Source organism: Rhineura floridana, chromosome 18 (genome assembly GCF_030035675.1).
Source record: "Rhineura floridana isolate rRhiFlo1 chromosome 18, rRhiFlo1.hap2, whole genome shotgun sequence".
Lineage (NCBI taxonomy): Eukaryota > Metazoa > Chordata > Lepidosauria > Squamata > Rhineuridae > Rhineura > Rhineura floridana.
In genome coordinates, this window is record NC_084497.1 from 26583979 (window position 1) to 26596571 (window position 12593).

Below are 12593 nucleotides of genomic sequence, written 5' to 3' on the forward strand. Positions count from 1 at the left end.
AACAGGAGAAAAATAAATTAATGATAAGGAGACTTAAGATGGACACAGGAAGCTGCCTTTGTAGATAGACCATTGGTTCATCTAGTTCAGTACTGTCTATTCTGACTGGCAGTAGCTCTCCAAGGTTTCAGACAGGGGTTAACCCCAGCACTACCTAGAGATGCTAGTGACTGAACCTGGGACCTTCTGAATGAAGGATGCTCTCCCAGTGAGCTACAGCCCTTCCCTTAAGACACAGGCAGCTGCCTTATTTGGTCAGAGTTCAGGATTGCCTATACTGAATGGCTCTGGGTCTGCAGGGTTTCAGAGATTCCCTCTCCCACTGCCTAAAGGAGCTGGGAGTTGAACTGGGGATGTTCGGCATGAAAAGCATGCTCTCTACCACTGAGTTACAGCTTTCTTCTTTTCAATGTATCTTTTATAATATATAATAACGCTGAGGAGGAAAATCCATGGGCCTCCAGCTGTTGGATTCCAACTCCCGCTGAACACTTATGGGCTTCCCAGAAGCATCTAATTAACTTCTGTAAAGAGGGATGCTGCACTAGAACGCCTCCCTGGGGTCTTCTACATGCACAGCAGATGCTACCAGCGAGGCAGATGCCCTACCACTGAGCTCTCCAGGGAAAAGACACTCGAGGGTTTCAGACAGAGAGTCCCTTCTAGCCCTACTTGGCCATGCCGGGGATTGAACCTGGGACCTTCTTCTGCATGCAAAAGCAGATGCTCCACCACTGAATGATGCCCTTTCCCTGTGTTCAACAAAATATGCAAAACGGGCATTTTTTTTCATTCTACATGACACATCCAACCACAGGCTCCCACTCAACGCAGTAAAAGTACTGACTGGGGTAATCAGCTGAAGGAGCAGAGCAAATGGGTGAATAGAGAGGAGGAAGAGACTCACTCTCATTCATGCAGGATCTGTAAAGCATTTTTGCCTTCTGGAAGGCTTCTCGATCTTCCTGCTCCGGTGTCTCCAGCACCCCTGCAGGAAGAAAGGGTCGTGAGGATGAAATAGCAGCCTGCAGGTATAAGGGAGTAGCATATTATACAAGCAACAGTAGCAGCTCAGTGAGTCCATGTGGTTGCTCTCCAGGTTTTGTAACGGGATCAGACCTTGAGTGCCGGCAAAACCATGAACGCCAAAGGAGATGATGTTTTAGTGGCTTTGATAAACCTATAGAAAAGGGAAATATAGCGGGTGCAGCTTCTCACTGCACCTGTCAAACTGCGCCTGCACTGGAACAACTATTGAGTGTACAGGAGCTCTGTCTTCCTTTCCATCTGTCATTGTGGCTGTACAGATGTCTAACTTACACAGGGCACGGATTAATGTATAACAGCCTTTTCACCAACTTTTGGACCAGACATATTTGGAGTTTTGAGTGAATGGTGTGAGCACTCACCCCCATCTGACCACTTCTCCTCCCTACCCCTCAAGAGACAGGAAGTGGACACACAAACTTTGCATGTTCAAGGAATCTGGGTAGAAGTCTAGTAGCATTAATCTGAGCCTTGAAAAGCACTTAGAGCTGAAAGAGGAAGTGGAAAAGAGCACCACTCTCCCAACTTCTTCCTTCATCACTATGTACTCTTCGAGGGAAATCGCCCTCACCACCTCATGACCGGGGGGAGGAGGACCTCATGATCGGTGGTGGCAGTGAGAAGGAATTAAAGGCTTCATGGGCACCAAAGACTAAGGGCACCATTTTGCCCATACGAGTCACATAGGGATGGAAGGATCTGTCTATTTTGGTTCTTTCAATTTCTCATTTTTTCCAATCTGAAATTCGGTTCTTCACATTTCTGCAGCAATTTGCACATTTTTATTCTAAAAAATCCTCATGAAAATTCTTCAGCATTTTTGTGTGAACTTTTCCTAACACAGAGATTTTTGTATACTGCTTTGAATAATACATTTTTGCAAGCAAGTCTCCTAATGCATTTTTGCATGCTGTTTTTATTAATGTGTTCATTTTTGTGCACACTTTCCCCTAATATATGCATCTTTGCAAACACTGGTTGGTTGAACAACTGCATCGCAAAATTTGGGTAAGTGCAGATTTGAAGGATGGCTCTGTTTTGGTTCACAGATTGTTTAGAAAAGTACAGGTTTTTTTTTTTTATAAATTCAGCTTTAAATGCAAACAGAATCAAATTTCTTCCTCATCTGTAGCACCATGTTGGTGCCCGCGATCCAGAAGATGTCTAGCACCAGCTGAATCTAACATTTTGCCTGAGGAAGTCAGCTGGCAGTGGTGAAAATAGGTAGGAACTGAGGGGGGGACACGATTCTGGCAACCCAAAGTCTGAGACTCATGGGGTGGGGACATAGTGATGTCACCAGGCAGGGTGCACTGATGTCATGGTGTGTAGAGTTGGGCTACCATGGCCTGTCAGCTCTTGAAAGACAAACATCTGACATGGTGGCAGGGCCCAGTGATGTAGTTCAGTAGTAAAGGGTTGAAGAAGTGGTACAAAGGTCCAAGAAAAATGAAATGTTCTCCCTCCTATATATAGAGGATTCTCCTCCTCATTTTTTCATTGAAAAAACTGAACATTTCATAATTTTATTAGGGTTTACTGGGTTGCAGGTAATGCCAGTCCTACTCAGAGTAAACCCATTGAAGGTAATGAACATGACTAACTTAGGTGCATTCATTTTGATGGGTCTGTTTTGAGTACGACTGTCCCAGACAATAAAAGTCTGTTTTTATTGCTATATTTTAATGAATATTTTGTGCCATTTTATGTAGAGATTTTTTTAAAGTGTTATATAAGTATTGCCAAATAGGATTGTATCAAACCTTTATTCTACTCAAAGCAGACCCATAGAAATTAATAGATATGACTAACAGGTCTATTAATTTCAATGGGTCTACTTTGATTAAGACTAATGCTGGATTAGGGATGGGATTCATTGAGGCTCCTCATAATCCAAGGCCCTGTTTAAGAGCTTAGATTATGCATAGATCTGCCCTTGAGTAGGAAAATAGGTGGATAATGGAGAAGTGCAGAAAAAGACTTCCGGGAAGGGTGACTTCGCTTGTGCCTGCTTTTGGGACGGGCTCCCGCCTCAAAAGAAGCTTATTCAGATATAAATCAGTCAGAACATTTTTTTTTTGACTGATGAAATTTCTCCCGGGCAGGGAGAAACGTAGAGATCAACCTCAAAGCCTGTTTTTGTTGGGAGGACTGGATTTCATTAATTTATGAGATAAGGTCCAGCCAACAATGCTGGACGGACTTCCTAACAAGCTCTATCTGCTTAAGCGATACGTTTATCTTTTCTTGAAAGAGAGAACGGACTAACAGGCAAGCACCCTTCTTTCTATTATTTTTTTTACTTGGTTTAAATTGTTGCAGCAAAAGGAGATTTGTCAGATTGATCGGCTTTGGACAACTTCTGGGTGAGATATAGCTCTTCTCTGTTATTCACAAAATTAACAGCTTATCTCTGTTTCTGTCGCAAAAAGCTGTCCTGGAAGTGCATTCTAAAGATAATAAACAGAAGAGGGATTTCTATTCCTGATTTCTATTCCGAGGAATATTATATTGTCTGGGACTATTCTCTTTTTGGTCTATTTTATTTTGACGAATCTGCTTCTTCACGACGCCACTAACTGTTTTGATGCTGGGAACTAAATTTATTTTGCATTCTTGAACATAGAGAGATAAGGCAGGTTGCTCTGTTTATACTGTGATGTCATCAAGCCTGGAATATTAACCCAATTGTTGCTGAAATAAGAAGTGGTTCTTCTTTATTTTTGTTTTGCTTTGTTTTCGTGGTTTTAAAAATGGCAATCAAGAAAGTGGCTGAGAATCTGGAAGTAATTATGTTTCAGAAAATAATGGATGAGATTGAGATAACGAAACAAACCCTGCGACAGGGTAGTAAGGAGCTGAAAATTGAACTGAGCAAAATGACGCAGGAGTTTAAAGAAATAGGGGACCCTGTGAGAGAGGAGAATGAGATCAGAGATGAGAAAAGAAAAAATAAAGGGAAGATACAAGCCCTGGAGATTGGAACAAATGTGGAATTGGAAAAAGATCTGGAGTTTATGGATTTTAGAAATAAAATCTACTGTTTGGAATTTAACGTTATCTCTGAAGAAATTAATGAAGATATTAGAGATAAAGTTATCAATGGCTTGGATAATCTTCTGGACTGGAATGATGTGATGGAGCTTGATATAGAGAAAATCTATGGAATTAACTGCAGTCATGTGACAATGGAAAAACTCTTAAGAGATGAGCCAGTGCATTTTCTAAAAAAGAAGAACACAGATATGAATTTACAACAATGTTTCAGCAACTTATTCAGAATGGATGGCAAGAAAATATTTGGGATAGAGGAAATTCCCATCAGACTCTTATTATATGACTATGGCTACAACAGCAAGATTATTATGGAATACTGATAATGGAAGATTGGACACTGAAATTACTGGACTTAACAGGACTATTGAAGATGGAAGATGGAACTAATAGGGATAATGGAATAATGGCTATTGAAATTATTGGACCTAACAGATTCTGATGAGATGGATTAATCGAAATGTTTATTTGGACTATGATTATGACAATAAGATTATTATAATTATTAACGAGATGGATTAATTGACATGTTTATTTGGAGAAAAATTGATAGATATATTTCTTAAAGAATTGAAACCTCTCTTTGACTTTTTGTGGAAAGAATAAAGTAATGTTTATGAGATTTGATGATTAATTAAGATAACTACTGGAGGAAAGTGATTTTATAATATGATTTAAGAGACAGGATTGTTATATATTGTAGACCTATAACTGATTTGATATGTGACAAATGGGAAGTCAACATTTTATTTTTTTTTGTTTAATCATTTTTGTTTTGTTTTGCTTTTTGTCTTTGAATGTTTTATGATTTTGTTTTCTATGTTTTATGAAAATTTGAATAAAAATTATTGTAAAAAAAAAAAAAAAAAGAGAAGTGCAGAAAAAGACCCTCACCTTTGAGAATAATCTCTAGTTCATCCCTCAAAGTGTCAAAGATGCTGTATCTGGAGCTGGTTTCTGGGATGACATGCCGATTGAGCCAGCCTCCACAGGCATACTGGTAGAAATTCTGACAGGGCTCTGCCGTCGGGTCCATGTACTGAATTATTCTGGCAGCTACCGGTTGTGAAAACATAGAAGTGTCAATTGTTGCAGGACAGAAATGCACGGAAGTGCCCTTGTGGGATCCACCACTCATGGATAAGAGATAGTTGCATATAGGACTGCATTGAGGAAAGTACATATAGGTTTGTGCAGGGGTCCATCCCTACACATGCCTACTCAAGAGTAAGGTCCCATCTGCACTATACATTTAAAGCAGTATTGTACCACTTTAAACAGTTACAGGAAATTAGGACATTGCCTTATATTGAGTCAGACCATTGCTCTATCTAGCTCAGTATTATCTACACTGACTGGCAGCAGCTCTCAGGGGTTTTAGGCAGGAGCCTTTCCCCACCCTACCTGGAGATGCCCTTGGGAACTGAACTTGGAACCTTCTGCATGCAAGGCAGATGCTCAGCCACTGAACTATGGTCCTTCCCCAAAGTCATGGCTGCCCCCAAAGAATCCTGGGAACTATAGTTTGTTAAGGGTGCTGAGAGTTGTTAGAAGACCCCTCTTGCATTCATAGAGCTACAATTCCCAGAGTTCCCTGGGAAGAGGGACTGAGATTGTTGCCTAAAAAGAATGATTTAGGGAAGATCATTATTACCTGCAGTTACACATCCATGCGTGGTACATATGTTCTCTGGACTGGCACCATACTGTATATCTGTGGATGAAACAAAGGGTTATCACACACACACACCATTCATGGGGGATTGTACAAAATTCCTTGCACCAAGTTTTCAGAAGATGTACTCTTGGAACAGATGCCATTCAAATTGGCCAGCTGAGGATGGTCTATTCTGGGGTTGGGCATGTGCTAGAATCCTTCCCAATCTGGATTTGGTGCTGAATTTTCCATGAATTCGCTTATCCTCTGTCATTGCTGATTCGATTTTTATTTAGTGATTTTTTAAAAAAATCTGCCTCTAACATTGAAAATATTGAAAATGGAAATGGACTGCCTTCAATAGCTGTTCCATAGATTACTCTGTTCCCAGGGAAACCTTGGAGTATAGATGGTTGGAAAGGCCTTCATCACCATTACATAATTGCCTGACTGCTATGGCCTTGGGACCCCAACATGTTATTTTAAACCATCCAAAGTTAACTGCCTGTTGGCCTCCTTTCGACAGTGAGCATACTTCAAAAATATTTGCGGAGTATTCTCGCTTCTGTTCAAGTGTTCTGTTCAAGTGGCCAAGCACTTGTTGTTATTCCACCTTTCAATATCTGCTTGTTTGCTCAATGAATCAACCTATGCGTATTTTGACCTAAAAACCCCAAAACATTTCTATTCAGCTAATGTACATAACAGGCTGTTGCACAAACGGGAAGAGTGATTGGGTAATGTCTCTTGTGTGACAGTTTGTTGGCCGTAACCATCTTTTCTCTGAAGGCTTCATGGTAAACGTTAAGAGAAATAAGTATCGTCGTATAAATAGCAATATATCTGGAGATGCTTCCCAGTCATGGTCCAAATCATCCTTGCACTTCCCACTAAACCCCATCGTGAGAATTGTTCTCTTTGGCTGGAATTCAATAAATAAGAATACAAGAAGAGCCCTGTCTGGATCAGACCACAGGCTCATCTAGTCCAATACACTGTCTTCACAGTGGCCAACCAGATGCCCTAATAGAAAGTCCACAAACAGGACCTGAGCGCAAGAGCACTGTCCCCACTTGCAAGTCCCAGCAAATGGCATTCAGAGGCAGACTGCCACCAACCTCAACAGTTATTGGCACCCAGGGCTGGTTCTAAAGGGCGGCCAGGTTGGGCACTGGCCCAAGGGCCCCAGAACTACAGGAGCCCCTGAGGGGGCCCTGAGGGGCCCTCCACTCCCCTTCCGCGATCCGAGCCCCCCCCACACCCCCACTTACCTGTCAGCCGGCTTTTTAGCATTGCCCTTAATGAAGATGGTGGCCGCAGCTTCCCTAAGGTACTGAAGCTGCTGCCGCCATCTTAGTTGATGGCAGAGATGTGCACGCGTAGCACGCACGTGTGCCATCAACAAAGATGGTGGTGGAGGCTTCATTCCCCTTAGGGAAACTGCGGCCGCCATCTTCATTAAGGGCAATGGTAAAGACTAGACAGGTAGGGGGGCCGTGGGGGGCATGGGGTGCGTGTGCACACACCCATACCCACCGGGGAGGGCCAGGGCAAGCTGATGCCCAAGGGCCCCCGCATGCCTGGAGCCAGCCCTGTTGGCACCTCTGGAGTTTACCATTGTGTTAATGGTGTCTCTAGCATCTTCATCACTGATGGCTCCAAGATTTGGTGGGGACTTTGGACAGGACGCTATTGGTAGGACCTCTTAATCTTGTAATGATGGGTATATATTCAACAGTTCAGTGTTCTGTTCTCTGCTCAATGTCTGTTGGATTATCACCTTAAAGCAGGGGTGAGGGACCTCTCTCAGTTGAAGGGCTGCATTCCTTGGTGGGCAACCTTCCATGGACTGTATACAGTTGCTGGAAGGGACCAGACAGATAAGTGGGCAGAACAATGGATGCAACACATACCTATGTACAGCAACACACTCACCCCAATCTCTTCATCCAGATAACCAAGAGGCATTATCACAGTTCAAGGGCACAGTCCAGTCAGGGGGAAAAACACACCCCAAAGATGGTGTGGCCTCTGTGAGAGACTGCAACCTGGGGAGAATCCTGTGATCCAAATACAGAGACCTGGAGGATCGCACTTGGCCCCTGGCCTCAGTTTGCAATTTTGGAAGTATCATGGTATCATCAGACTCAAAACTTGAGATGTACTTGAGAAAGTCCTTGACTTTCTGTCAAGTCAGCTCAACCGTATTATTTTTTCCCAGCAAGCAGAAGACAGTTCCTTAGGATTTCCACCCTCCACTCCTCACCAAAAACTTCTGTGAACTAACACTTGCTTGATCGGCTCCTTTGGTTTCAGGAGCCCTTATTGGCCACCAGGTTGGGTGGCTTTAAAAGAGGATTAGACAGGTTCATGGAGGATGAGGCTATCAATGACTACTAACCCTGATGGCTATGCTCTGTACCCATAGTTGGAGAAGGTGTGCTTCCAAATACCAGTTGATGGAAACCCCAGGAGGGGAGAGTGCTCTTGTGCCCTGCTTGGGGTGCTCCCATAAGCATTTGGTTGTCCACTGTGAGAACAGGATGCTGGACTAGATGAGCCACTGGCCTGATCCAGCAGGCTCTTCTTGTGTTTCTAGGTAGGTGGAAAAGCATTGGGACCATGAACCCTCAGGATACTTCCACCATAGGGAATGGATATAAATGTGTAAACTTTCCACAATGTTCCTGAATGTCACACACTTGGAGGATTTTACTGACACTGATCACATGAACATTTTTATATAAAAGTTGCCACTGGGTGAGATTTGTTTTTCTTATATTTGGAAATACACACATCACACAGTCCACTATTTTTACTCATTGTGACAGAAGCTTACCTCATCTAAGAGCCTATTTTCACAATGATTTGTCCTGGCCTAACCTTCCACTCATCCTGAATAACTTCAGCGAAGGGACTAAATCAAAATGGATTTGGCAATAACGAGAGGTTGCAGTGGCCACCAACTTGGAGGGCTTGAAAAGAGGATTACACAAATTCATGGAGGATTATAAAGCTGTTCATAGCTACTAGCCACGATGGCTATAGCTGTGTTCTACCTTCACTGTTGGAGGCAGCATGCTTCTGAATACCATTTGTTGGAAAGAGGAGGAGGGGAGACTTGCTGTTGCACTCAGGTCCTGCTTGGAAGCTTCCCAGAGGCATCTGGTTGGCCACTGTGAGAACCATCTGATGGACTAAATGGGCCTTTGACCTAATCCAGCAGGGATCTTCTGTAGGAAGCAGATCCCTATGTTTAAACAGCTCCTCATTTGGAACCACGAGGACTAGAATCTTACTTTTCCTTTAAAGGAAAGGAGCACAGCTCAGTGGTGGAGCTTTGCACGCAAAAGGTCCCAGGTTCCATCCCTGGCATCTCTAGGTAGGGCTACGAAAGACTCCCTTTCTGAAATCTTGGGGAGCCGCTGCTGGTCAGTGTCAACAGTACTAAGCTAGATAGACCAATGGCCTGACTGGGTATGAATGGGGCCCTCAGTCTCAAGAAAGGGTCCCTGCCCCTCAGGCATAAATCTTCTCGCGGTAAAAGTGAGACATGAAATAAAATTCTTTTGTCTGCCCAAAAATCTCTTGCCAAGTCAATTTCATCAAATGTTGGACTCCCTGTATTATGAAAAGAGGGGGGAAACTTCTCTCTATCCACTTCCCCCCCCAATATATATATATATATGCTAGACTGAGATTATGCTTTAGTTTTAGTGGGTTGCCCATGGCTGTCATGGGATATTTTGCTCTGTTCTATGGTTCTATGTATTTATATTTACGTCATTAATGTAAGTTGTTTGGATACCTTTGGGTAACAAGCAAGTAACATTGAATCATCACCATTGGACTCAGTTCTCATTCAAAGCCGAATTTGTCACATTCGTACTTTCCAAAACAATATGAGAATTGAAAAACAGCCACCCTTCAAACTTCACCCAACCAAAGTTTACAAAATGCATATATTAGGGGGGAATGATATATAAAAATGAATATGTTCATTAAAGTAACGTATGAGGAGAAATGGCTTGTAAAAATTAACATTTTACAAGCCATTTCTCCTCATATAAGGCATTTTGCTAGCTGTTTTCATGGACATATTCATTTTTATGTACCCAGTTTTAACTCAAGCTGCATGCAAAGCTGTGTTTACTAGGAGAAAATTCATACTAAAAGGCCAAAGAATGTTTATGAGGATTGTGGTTTTTTAAAAAAAATTAAAATTACTGCAGAAATGGAGAGAATCAAATTTCAGGCTGGAAAAATGAGACACTGAGAGAAGTGAAGTGGACAAGGTTTTTCCATCATCAACAAAACCATTTATGATTTTATAATCCTGGAGGCAAAATGCTCAGGCATTACTTTATCTCTCCCTTTCTATCCCCCCCCCGCCAATGCCTCACACCAGCACCTCTCAAAGAAGCTTTCAAAAGGCAGAATAAATACAGTGTGTCTTTCTTTCCCTCCTCCCAACTCTGTGTGGGTGTTCTTTGAAAACTCGCTCTTCCAGCGACAGGCTGCATTTTGAGCTTCTGCAAAAGAGACAAAATCACAGCACACACGCTTGTTGCACCCTCTGCAAGAGAGCGTTCAGCTTAGCAGAGCCCCGACTGTCTGCATTCAGATAACTATCTACTACCTACTATCAGAATGCCTCGTGCCTCATTGCATAAGGAGAATCCTTCAACAGAGCCAGGTGTGAACGGACCTTTCAGTGACTACCAAGTGTTGTGAATCTGGGTTCTTGTTAACGCAGGCCAGCTTCTCAATATTGTTAACTGGGGTTGCTATTTCAAACTATTTCTACCCCCCCCAACTTTTTCAGTTATTTTCTCTCCATCTTAAATTGGCACGTGTGTGCATGCGTGTGTCTGTGCGAAACAGAGGAGGGCAGTAGCTCACTGGCAGAGCACCAGTTTGGCCCGCAAGAGGCCCCCCGGTTTGATCTCCAGTTCAGGCTGAGAGAGAATCTTGCCTGAAACCCTGGAGAGGAGCTGCCAGTCAGTGCAGGCAATACTGATGGACCAAAGGTCTGACTCAGTATAAGGCAGGGTCCTATGCATGTATATGCAACATACAGCAATTTTCTCAGAGCCTAGAGCTCCCTAGTTAGTAGACTCTGTGCAGGAGTATTTAATCCTAGGTGTTCCATGTCCAAACGCAACAGTTTGATCCCCAGGTTACTCCTACTCAAAGGAGAACTACTGAAATGGGTGAACATTTCATTGGGTCTACTCTCCAACACTTGGACGGAGACCACCCTCAACATTTAATCCACTGCATTACATCAGGCAATAAAAGCTATCTTTTTTTGCCTGAAATCTGGGGTTATTTTTAATCCACTGTTAAGTACTGCAGGGACAGTCCTTGAATACACAAGGGCTCTTTTCTCAGTTTTAATTCCTTTCAAGTTGAGATTTGCCTCTTGAACTTAAAAAACTACAGGTAGGGTTCTGGTTGGTTAAGGCACATTTCTTTATTTTAAAAACAAAAACCACCTTAGGAGAAGAGATCTTACAAACACCCTCCCTGCAAAATGCCAGCTAGTTCTTGTCCATATAGTTGCTTTTTAAAAAGCACCGCAGATGATAAACATAGATTTGCCATTAAAGAGATAGAGAATCCACCTTAAGTTAACTGTAGTTCTCTTACCTCTGCTGTGCGAGTACAGAATTACAAGGGTGACCACAGCACAGGTCATGAGGACTAGCAGGACAGACAGGCCGACAGCTACCAAGCTCCAGGACTTCTGCCCAGATCTGGTAGATTTTTCCACAATATCCATTTGGCTTTCTGACTTCCCCATTATGGTCACTCTATGGGAGAAGGGGACAAAAGGATTAAGCACGTGTCCCTCTCTTAGGTATTAAAAATCCAGAAACCATTGGAACAACAGAAAGCAGGTGGGACAAGAGTGTAAATGCAGAACAAAAAACAGTTAGAGAGAAAACGGCCAAAATAAAAAAAGAGACCCGGAAATAATTACATGTATTTATCCATTTGGTTATCCACAGATTTCACAACCTCCTTCTCCATCTCCTGTTGTTGCAGAGTGAGCTTTGATCAACAGGGATGGTGGGGGTGATCTCTCCCATGCAAACCTACATCCAAAAGAGAGACCTCGCCTTTGGTGCTTGGGAAGGAGAGCCTTCTTGACCCCAGCAAAGTGGGCGGATTCAGATAATCCCCTCGTTCACTTCTTCACGTGTTAATTGGGATCTTCTCACGGCAAGGAAGGAGAGAAAACAACCCTCAGATAATCCCATCAACTTTGGCTAAAACGCAGGGAAGCCAAACCACATTGCACCAGGTCCTAGAAGCATCACTGCGCTTGGCTTCCCCCTGGCAGAAGGCACAGCAGCGTGGGAGCCCAGCAGGGCTTTGGATGAGTAGCCAGATTGCTGGGGCATGGAGGGTTCCAACTTGAAGCCCCTCAGGCTCTCCGAGTCCATGTCACAAACTTCTCAGCTCAGCCTTGCTGCTGCTGCTGCTGCTTTCCAGCAAATGAGCCAGAGGAGGAGGTGCACAGAGAGAGAGAGAGAGAGGGAGGGAGGAAGCTTGCTTTTTTTTGCACATAAATAGCTGAGCAGCAGAAGCAGTGTCTGCTGAGCACGCGCTGTGTCTCTCTTGCTAGCGAATGGATGTGATCTTGCCCATCTCTAGGCAATCCGACTGTTCTATCAGTCAGGCTGCTGTTGGGAGAAGTGTCCGTGACTACAACGCTACAGAGATCTGGAGCGGGGAGGGAGGGGGGGATGCCAGCCAGCCAAGGACCATCATTCATTTCCCTCGGTCTTGTCAGAGGCAACAAAAAGAGCAGCAAATGTCCGTTGGC

General features: G+C 43.3%; 1 protein-coding gene across 1 annotated transcript in view; it reads right to left on the bottom strand.

The window, feature by feature from the left end:
• MMEL1 (membrane metalloendopeptidase like 1) overlaps positions 1 to 12196 on the bottom strand; it is a 33560-nt gene extending 21364 nt beyond the window's left edge. Inside the window, exons 1-5 of the mRNA XM_061600871.1 lie at positions 11745 to 12196; positions 11411 to 11574; positions 5756 to 5815; positions 4996 to 5157; positions 908 to 988 (exon numbers count right to left, since the gene is read on the bottom strand). Of these exons, the coding sequence (XP_061456855.1) occupies positions 908 to 988; positions 4996 to 5157; positions 5756 to 5815; positions 11411 to 11574; positions 11745 to 11794 (517 nt within the window). The 5' untranslated portion in view covers positions 11795 to 12196. The remainder of the gene's footprint in view (positions 1 to 907; positions 989 to 4995; positions 5158 to 5755; positions 5816 to 11410; positions 11575 to 11744) is intronic.
• Between the last annotated feature and the right edge of the window lie 397 nt (positions 12197 to 12593).